This window comes from Metopolophium dirhodum, chromosome 1 (assembly GCF_019925205.1).
Source record: "Metopolophium dirhodum isolate CAU chromosome 1, ASM1992520v1, whole genome shotgun sequence".
NCBI lineage: Eukaryota > Metazoa > Arthropoda > Insecta > Hemiptera > Aphididae > Metopolophium > Metopolophium dirhodum.
Window position 1 is genome coordinate 31334585 of NC_083560.1, and position 11085 is coordinate 31345669.

The window sequence follows — 11085 nt, forward strand, 5'->3', positions numbered from 1 at the left end:
CGCACTCCTTTCATAGTATATTATTATTATCTATAACACTATGAGTACAAATCGATATTTAAATGGCACCAAAGACGATCACTTACAAAATTTCCATGCGCAGTTCATTTATTTGTTTTTGGATTAAAAAAAAATAATATTTGATTTAATGTTTTAGTACTCAGTAACGGTTCGTTAGTAAACATTCTGGGGAGACTTTAATTAGCTTCTACAATTATTAAATGTAATAAATTACGACGGCGTAAAATAACAATGGCAGCTGTACAATGTAAAAACAGTACTTATCTGCATTTTTCATAATTTTGCAGGATCATTGTTTTTGTTTATTATTTCAGACTTAACATTGAATAATTGCTATGTGCTTGTTTTGTTATACAGTTTTGTGCATTTTCGATTCTGAGCGATGAATGTACTAGTTTTACGTTGTGTTGTTTTTTTATTTATGTCTGCAATGACTTTAGGACCATAAAAATGCTTAGATTTTCTTCAACAGCAACTTTTCTAATAGGAAAGTGAATCTAGTTGGTATATAGTGGGTAGGTGGATGTTACTCTGCTGTACAGTAGGTTACAAGTGGCCAGTGAGTCACTGTTATGGATGGTATTCAATTTAAATTCAATAATATAATATCATTGAGTACGAAGAAAATTAAATAGTGATAGTGACCCAAAATTCATCGCAACTCATCTTGTGTCTTGTTTGTGTTTTTAGATTTTTTGCTGTGATATACCTATACTTTCGTTAATGAGTGGCGTGGAAGTTCTACCCAACGGAGCGATAGCAGTGGCTGCGTCACAAATGGCCTGGTTCCTGCCTGTTTTACTCGGGATCGTTGCTTTTTTCAATTATAATTCCGAGTTAAGGATCACAGACCAGCCCGGCGATGAGATAGCCTACGAATATGATTTTATTATAGTCGGCGCTGGATCGGCAGGTGAAAATAATATTATTTTATTTTATTATCATATTATAATTGCACGTGGTGTTGGTACCTTCTTCCGTGGTATTTTCTATTGAGGTTTAGTGACAATAACTTGTTCAATATGACTATGTTTAATATGTGTATATAAAAAAACATTGATTACTTAGGTGCGGTGCTGGCGAACAGGTTGACTGAAATCGAAGATTGGAATGTATTATTAATAGAAGCCGGTGGAGACGAAACTGAACTATCCGACGTACCTTTGTTGGCTGCCAATTTGCAACTCACCGAGCTCGATTGGCAATACAAAGCCGAACCCCAGGATACAGCGTGTTTGGGTGAGTAACAAATTAATATTATAATTGAAAATTTGTGGACTCGATTTATTTATTTATTTATTCTGAGAGTAGATATCTAGTATATAAATTTACAATGAATTTACAAAGATTTAACTATGGTATTAATAATGTGGTACTATTTAAATATCAGGGCGTTAGGTACTCTTTTGAAGAATACTGATCTATAAAAGTTTCATAAAGTTCATAAAGCAACAAACATAATGGTAGAAGGCTGGAGCATACAGCCTTAGTACGCGTGCCTGACACGAAATGCCAAGGTTGGGCATTAAAGAGTCTATTTTGTTTTCAAAAAATATTTACCGCGAATTGTAGTTAAAAATTTATCATTCGAATCTAACTTATATGGAAATACTGTATAAAGTATAGTCTATAATTTAGTTTTAGTTTGTAAAAAAATTAAGTATGCTAACGTTGTATAAAAAAATAAACTGTTTTTTAACTTAATAAAAAGTCTACAAAAAGTATGTATTAACTTTTAACTTATCTGAGTTAACCTATAGTTCAATTAACTTTTAACTTTTTTTTTGTTATAGGTGCATATTAACTTAACTTAACTTAAAATTTAAAAAAACCATTAACTTGCCTTGCAAAATGCCCTGTACCCACCACCAACACTTAGAAACCTAAAATCATAAAGAAATAATGGCTGAATGTGTAGTGTTATAGACGTTGTTTAGTAGTTTGAACAGTAGTGGTTGGATCTGTCAGGCAAATACTGTCAAACTACGTGATGCACTAATGCGTGTTTTGCAAAATGTGTATTTGTGTATAATAATGTGTATGCGTGTGGATGCCAAGTGTGTTTACAGTTAAAAATAATAAAAACACGGTTTCTGGTATGTGAGTTGCTGAATAATACAATATTTGAATAATAATTTGTGGTACAAAGTATAGAAATAACTTACAGCAACATTTAAAAAGAACTCACAAATTATTTTATATTAAGCCGTTCTGGTTTTTAATGATATTATAAGTACCTACAATAGGATACATTTGCGGACCTTCTGGCTCAACAGAATAAATATATATCTATGGGCATTGGGCAACTATTTTTGCTATAAACTCGTGTGTGAGTATACATTTTAGAATAATAATATAACTAAGTAGTTAGTATTTGTAGGTTTTTTCCAAGTTTTTTATAGTTACAGTGAGATTTCAAAACGACTATTGACAACTTTCCCGCTTAGTGAGACAGTGTTGTCCCCTAGGAAATCTATCTTAACAGTATGATAATTGTGTTTTCATTTATTATTACTTTTTTTCGTTTACACAAATATATTTACTGTTTTGGTTATTATCAAATTATTTTTTTTGTTTATACACTTATTAATACAATATTAATGGTTTCCATTTCATGGAAAATTATATCCCGGGGACGACACTGACTCACTAAACGGGAAAGTTGTGGAAAACCTGTTTGAAATCCCCCTGTAACTGTAAACACTTGGATAGAAATACTCAATACCATGCTGCAAAATTATTTCCCGAGATACAGTGGGATTACATTATTTTCCTTTTTAAAATTTACATTTTCTATCCATCCGCTTATTTTGTTGAAAATAATGCACTCTCCTTATAATTTATAATTATACACAAATATTGTCGATATATATAGTGGTGTTTTTCATAAAATTTTTATTTTTACGATGGTTTTTTTATTTAGTTTTACAATAATACAATGGATAATGATTTTTATTAATATTATAAATAAGTTTTAATCTATTATTGCTTTTTTGATAAGAAACAAGTACCTATTCGTTTGCTCTTTTAAATTGGACCATAATGTGACAATACTAGATCTAATAAATCAAACGTAATTTATTACAATTTTACGTTGATAATACAATATATTATAAATTTAGATCTAAGAACGTTAGGAATTTGCATGTTTTTCAGTATAATCATTCAAAACATATATATACGTAATATATAAATTTGCTCTATATCATAATACTAGAAGTTTAATGCAATATTTTTTATTTTTGATAATTACCTATTTTTTTCCATAAAAGTGTATATTTTGTTATATTTGTATTTGAAGTGCACATATTACCTATACAATAATATTTAATATGAATTTTTAAGTAATTGGGAAAAGAATCGAGTAAAATGATTAAATATTATTTGTTGATTTATCACAAAATGTATTGGTATTAACAATCGTCATTCATTTATATTTGAAAATATTCGGAACATTTTAGTCACACTATGTACATATTATTCATTTGAGCATAAGTTTAATAGGTAATTATTAGGTATAAATCATAAAATGCAGTAAAACACAATATGCATTTATAATTAACAATTTTGTTTTGTTTAAAGACAAACTTCAAAAATGTAGAAAGATTAAAAAAGAAAAATAGATACATGGTAATTTTAATTTTTTGTTTTTAATAACAAAATAAAATATTACCTATTAAAGCCCAGCCTTGGTAAAATATATTATAGTGACCAAATATCAAAATTATTATAACCAATAATAATAAAAATTATATGATATTATATTGTATATACAACCATGATCTATTTATCCATTATACCTACTGACTACTGCAGATGAGAAATATTAATTTTCTGCTACGTATTTATAATATTCTAATATGTAACCACTGGCAACCATTAATAAAAAAAAAAAAAATGTACCTAGGTATAGAAAAATCCCATGGAAAATCGATTTTTCCAAATTTTCTTTACGTAAAAACTTCATTTGTAATATTAAGAACGTAAAATTAAACGATGGAAATCAGTCTAGTTGTCCTCAAATTATGCAAATACCAACAGAAGTTTGTAATTTGCACCAAAATGAGTATCGGTTGTCATGTGCCTATTTAATTATTTGTCGGTATCCTCATTGACAGTGGTATAAAATACAATTTTGAGCAGTCAAATACTATTATATTACCACTCGTAATCTATAAATGGAATATTCTGAGTCTTTAGTTTCTCATATCTCTATATATTATGCTATACATCTATCAAAATATTTACGTACCTATAGTAAGTTCTATAGGTACTATCGAAAGAATAATTTATTAGAATTTTGGTGCAAATTACATGATATTTTGTATATATTTATGGCGAATTTCGGTGCAAATTGACTAAACTCCTACCAATGGATAGCATTTCATTTTTATTATATAGATAGAGTATATTATTTATATTTATATTTTTTATTTTTTAAATCGAAAAAGACACATACCTATACATACGTTATTATTGAAATATATTACAATAATAATAACTACACATCAACACATATAATAAATGGACAAATAATATATTAAATATAAATATTTGATTTATTTTTTTCAGCTATGAAAGATCAACGTTGTAATTGGCCTCGGGGCAAAGTCTTAGGCGGGTCCAGCGTGCTGAACTATATGATGTATGTGCGTGGAAATAAAATGGACTATGACAGCTGGTTACAACAAGGTAATCCGGGTTGGGGGTACAATGACGTGCTCTATTACTTCAAAAAATCAGAAGACAACCAAAACCCGTACTTAACAAAGACCCCTTACCATTCGACTGGTGGTTATCTGACGGTGTCCGAGGCGCCATACAAAACGCCTTTGGCCCACGCTTTTGTCGAGGCTGGCCAAGAAATGGGCTACGATATCCGTGATATAAATGGCGAACGTCAAACAGGCTTTATGATACCACAAGGGACCATTAGAAGGGGGGCCAGATGCAGTACGGCGAAAGCTTTTTTGAGACCGGTCAGGCTGAGGAAGAACCTGCATGTGGCCATCAACGCTCATGTCACACGTGTGGCAATCGATTCCGAGACTAAAGTTGCGTTTGGCGTCGAAATGATCAAGGATGACACACAGCATTTTATCCGGGCTAAAAAAGAGGTGCTGCTGTCGGCAGGTTCCATTAGTTCTGCACAGCTGCTTATGCTCTCGGGCATAGGTCCTATGAGCCATCTGATGGAAATGGGCATACCAGTTCTAGCCGATTTAGATGTCGGGAAAAACCTTCAAGATCACATCGGACTCGGCGGCCTCACGTTTCTGATAAACAAAGAGGTGATATTATTATGCACATTAATCAATAACAATACAACGTTAGTTCATTTAGTCGGATAAAAATTAATGACGATTGGTTTATTATATATAGGCACACTAAAGTATATAGTGCTGGTACCAGGGGGTTCCATTTTATCCATAGTTAAATTACTATTATTTTTTTGTTTAGGGGAGCTGCAGCCGATGAAAAAAAGTGACTTTTAGACCAAGAAGCTAGACAAATCTGGAAGAATTTGGTTTGACAGATTTTAATTTTGAAAACAAATTATGATTGATCAACAAGTTTATTAGTGAATGATCGAGGCGATTTTAAATATTTTTTTTCAGCTGTGATATCCAAGAATAAAAATATCAAAAATTGTTGATATTTTTTGTTTATATTATTCATTATGACACTAACAATAATTGGAATATTCAAATCATTCCCTAGTAAACTTATTGATCAATCATAATCCGTTTTCAAAATTAAAATCTGTCAAACCAAATCCTTCCAATTTTGTCTAGCTTATTGGTCTAAAAGTCACTTTTTTTTCATTGACTGGAGCCCCCTGCAGCCCCCTTAAGGTTTATTTTATGATATAGAATTTAAGCATATTGAAAAACATTATAACAAACAAAATTAATGTTTAGATTGGTCAAATCTACATTAGTTTTGACTTTTGAAAAACCCGGCTGCAGCTCCCTTAATGAAAGGCTTAAATATTAAATCAATTGCTGGCATTATAACTTCACCATCTTCCTTGTAATTTTCTTAAGTACTTATGCATTAATAATATGTTGCCTTGGTGATATAATTCTTAATGTTAACATATTATTGATAATATACACACGTTAACCCCTTACAACAGCTTTAACTGAAGGAAGTATATTTAGTCTGATGCGTATTTAGATTAAATAATATTAAATAATTTTTTTTTTGAAAAAATGGTTTGTCACTACAGTAGAAACCGGTTGTAGTATAATATCAGGTGTAATGACCTTAGATTGAAGGCGCCAAAAATCCTATATTGTATATGTACATTGTACATACTAATTTGCATCGATTATTATGACATCCATGTAAATGTATAATGACTATACGGATGTTATGACGGTTATTTTTGGTTGTATTGATAAATCTTTCAACTATAATGACTGTATTAAACTTTTATCAAAGGTAATATAACAACCGATTATACTAATAACTAATATCAAATTTTAAAGAAATTGAAAAATATTACTGCATGATTTTGATTCAAATAAAGTACAAACAAAGATGACAGATTTTTTTAAATGTAAATTTAATTTTAAAATAATAAAACAACTTTATTTATTTTTTATATATGTATTGAAGTCATGACTTATAGATAAAAATGTGACACATTGATTGTAATACAATATTATTATAATTTCATATAAATATATAATCAAGTTTTCAAATTTTATTTATCATTATAAACTGTTTCTACTGTACTTAAAGTACTTAAATATATTTAGAGGAATACTAAAAAAATATTAATTCATTTGCATCTAAAAAAGAAAAACGATTAGATTTAAAGATTTAATTTGAATACTATTATTTATATTTATACTCATTATGACTTATTCAATTTAATTATAATTTTTGGTGATGGTATTATGCAGTTTATTACATTTTCACTGATATTCAAAAATAAATTACCACCTTCCCTCTAAACCAAACCAAATACATTATGGCTACGGTACTTCTACAGTGAATTAAAAATATATACCTAACCACGTGCACTTTCGTTCGTTCTACAGGAGTCGCTAACGCTAGAGAGAGTGGAAAACATCCTAACGGCTATTAACTATGCTACGCTGGGCGATGGGCCGTTGACAGTCATGGGTGGCGTCGAGGGATTGGCATTTATCAACACCAAATATGCTAATCTTTCAGCTGACACACCGGACATCGAGTTACACTTCATTTCAGGTTCCACCAATTCTGACGGGGGTGCACAACTGTGGAAAGCTCACGGACTGAAAGAAGAGTTATACAAATCGGTGTATGGACCAATAAACAACAAAGACGTATGGTCTGCTATACCAGTAAGTGAAATGCCTTAAAAAAAATACGAAAAACAAACATTGGTACCAAAATGATTTACATATTGACATGGAGTGTGGGAAGGTCGACCAAAATACAATAACTAATAGGACAAATGATTTAGTATACATCATAAATACCTAAATTGCTGAATCAAAACATTTTTCTCGTAATTTATATTTTAGATATACCTATCAATATAATATTATATAATATACTATGCTCAACTGAATTGTTTTACAATTATTTTACGCATTAATTAATGTTTTACATCACTACATGAGTGTCTTATGCACAGGGTTGTTATGTTTAAACATTCGTTTTAAACGTTTTGTTTATTGCTTAAAACGAATAAAACATAATATGTTTACAACAGAGTAAGATCCAAGTGAATATTGTGTTTTTTTTTTTTTTGGTTTATTATTAATAATAAATAATAATAGACATCATTCAAAGAAAAAGTATTAAATAATTATATCTATTACCATCCTTCATTTTAGTTTAATTTTATTAAATAAATTACCAAATTTAAAATGTTTCAAATTATTATTGTTCGCGCCGGGTACGGTACAACAATAGACCGTGCGCCCGGTCAGCGTATATTTATGCGTGATACTCACACACCGACCGAATTGTGTGTCAGGTATAGCGCTCAGGAGAAGTGGATGGGTTCGCCGATCGAGACTCCGAGTGCTAGTATGCGGTGGGTGTGTAGGTGTGTATGTGTACTTAGGAATGAATGAAAATAGGTAACTCTAGCATAAATGTTATAACAAGAAGATTTAGCTTATTGAGTTGCTGTTTTAATACACAATTTAAATAATAATGGTACAAAATATAATAATTCACAGCAACACAATGGTCTCAATAATGATAGTTGATAATTATAATGCGCAGCGCTTTAGGCCCGATAGAACAATAATTTAAAGGTAGCTCTTTGAGCTGTAACTCGTATAAGTGTAATAATATGCCTAATGGCTGAAGAATATAATAATAATAAAAAAAACTTACAGATTGTCGGTGCTCTGCTGGCCAGCCGCTACCTGTGTCCGTATAAAATAATCCTAAAATCGACAAATAATATAATATGGCGATTCGCGTCTTACACAAATAATAATTATATAATAATATGGCGATTCGCGCCTTACACAAATAATAATATTAATTAGTAATAAATCACACTTAGAGCCTTCAGGGCTTACTATTTACAAAAATCTCGGTGATTAGCACCCACAATAATAGTATTACAATAACCTAACTACGGCGACGCCGCGGCACGTAATTATAATAATTTTTCGCCTTGACATTCACGATCAAACTGGTTGCGACCCCGGCGGCCTACGTTGACCGATGCCGCGTCGTGGCGTAATCTACATATTTTATAATTATTACCTACACAACAATTAAATAAAATATAAAAACGATATAATTGTTAAGATCGTGTGCGTGTGTGCGTCGGTCGATGTGTGTATGTGTAGCGGCACGAACAATTATGTTTACATAGTTAATATATACATTATACATAATAATACTATAATGTTCACATAAAACATCCATTCAGAAAATAATTGAAATACTTTTAATGTTCATATACTAGTACACGGCACATTACTTATTAGTCTAGGGCGTCCGCAGGTATTTGTCAAGGGTAGTGCAAAATATTTTCCGTTTTACATTTTTTTTCTCACTATCCTATTAGTTCTAAAGTATTTTTGTGACATATTTTCTTTCATATAGACAAGGAATGTAAAAATATTTATGAACTATACGTACATAGTTAGTTAAAACCACGGTATAATAATATACTGTGGTTAAAACTTAATTTTACAGCATTAATTTGAATTAATTGTTATGTAATTTTAAATTATCAAATACATTATTTTTTTATAGATAAAAATATGTTACCGTTGGTTTTATAATTTTAGGTAATTTATAAGATTAAATATTTCTAGCTTATTCAGTCATTGATCCCATTAAACCTGAAAAGTTTTATCTATTGTAGGCATGCCATCTATGAACATTTGATTTTTTTATCAAAAAAGTAAAAACTTGGTTGACACTGCAGTATTGCACTTGGTCCCACCACTACATCTCATAATCTATAAAAAGCAACGTTCTTAGTTCTGATGACTCCGAATCGAGTGTTATAAAAATCACTCTGTAAAATAAAAATTTTATATTACAACGGTAATGATTGAGGTTGGGATTATAATGTACTTTGCATTGTTTTCTAAATCTATGCGATACTCGTTTTATAACATATATACCAACATTGAACTTTTTGACGATTTTAAATTTAAGTTCATTTTTTGCATTTAAAGTTTTTACTAAATTAAAATTTAAAATTTAATTTTAAAATTTGTACATGTTTTTATATGATTTTTATAATAAATATGTGATCTAAAGTCTAAACTTATAGGTACAGAAAAAAATAGTTAATTTTCAGATTAAATAAGTAGTTTAAATGATAAGCTCTGTCTGTTAAACTTTTCTATAATCATTTAAAAGTTAAAAATTTATATTAGAATTTATATCTTTAATATTAAAAATAAAATAATTTAGTGCACTATTTAGAATTGTTAGGGCATTTTTTAGTTTTTTTAAAACATTGAAATCATCAATAATAATATATGGTAATCAACCCTGAAAAATCCAAGGGAGGGGCAACTGTCCCTACTTCCCCCACCCACCCCCTGTGGACGCCCTTGTTATTAGTTATTAGCATATACAAGTAAATTATATATCAAATTAAATTTAAGTTATTTTAAATATATACTGTTTGAAACTCAAACTGTTTATTTTGTTTAAAACCTCGTTTAGTAGATATGAAACACGGCGGATTATTCATTATACACTGAATTTTTATTTTCGGATTTCTGTTAGTAGTACCTACACTTCTAGAAATTTAAGTTTCTTAAGAAAATCCATTTTGATTATTTTCTTATTTGTCGTATAAACCGAAATTAAATAACCAATTTTGCGTGTCTTCAGATGTTGTTGAGGCCCAAGAGCCGGGGCGAGATACTGTTGCGGAGCGCCGACCCGTCCGTGTATCCAAGGATCCTGCCCAATTACCTGACGGCCCAAGAGGACGTGGATACGCTGGTGGAGGGCGTCAAGTTCGTGGTGGCCATGTCCCAGACCACACCGTTCCGCGGATACGGTAGCCGGCTGTACGACGTACCGTTCCCGGGTTGCGCCGACGTGCCACGGTATACAGACGCCTACTGGGAGTGCATGGTTCGGCACTACACGGTGACCATATACCATCCGGTTGGTACAGCCAAGATGGGGCCCGAGTGGGACAAGACCGCTGTGGTGGACCCGCGGCTCCAGGTTTACGGCGTCCACGGGCTCCGGGTGGTGGACGCGTCCGTCATGCCCACGCTGGTCAGCGCCAACACCAACGCGCCGGTCATAATGATCGCCGAGAAGGCTGCGGACATGATTAAGGATAAATGGCTAGGCGAGAATTCGGGTGACATAATGTGACTGTGATTGCTACACGTCAACATCTAGGATATTGTATATTGGTTTTTTTTTTTCGACCCAGAACTTATATGATAGTCAGGGCTCGTGACTTAAAGCATTTGCTTATTTTTATGATTTGACTTAAAATTTAACAGAGTGCTATGGAAGTGTATATCGTGTTACAACACGTTCTATTATGAAATTGCATAGTGCATTTTTTTGCTTTTTTCATAGAATTAAAATTAAATCATTCAA

General features: G+C 31.3%; 1 protein-coding gene across 1 annotated transcript; it reads left to right on the top strand.

Annotated features, from left to right (window-relative positions):
* Positions 1-744: 744 nt before the first annotated feature.
* LOC132936250 (glucose dehydrogenase [FAD, quinone]-like) lies at positions 745-10851 on the top strand. Its single transcript, XM_061002945.1, has 5 exons — positions 745-934; positions 1090-1260; positions 4594-5312; positions 7074-7361; positions 10351-10851. The coding sequence occupies exons 1-5, from the start codon at positions 745-747 to the stop codon at positions 10849-10851; spliced, it is 1869 nt and encodes a 622-aa protein (XP_060858928.1).
* Positions 10852-11085: the final 234 nt, after the last annotated feature.

Bases quoted from the DNA above. Each gene is read 5' to 3' on its own strand.
- LOC132936250 (XM_061002945.1), top strand. From the start codon at position 745: ATGAGTGGCGTGGAAGTTCTACCCAACGGAGCGATAGCAGTGGCTGCG. The intron at 935-1,089 runs GTGAAAATAATA...TTGATTACTTAG, and splicing joins AGTCGGCGCTGGATCGGCAG to GTGCGGTGCTGGCGAACAGG. The intron at 7,362-10,350 runs GTAAGTGAAATG...GCGTGTCTTCAG, and splicing joins ACGTATGGTCTGCTATACCA to ATGTTGTTGAGGCCCAAGAG.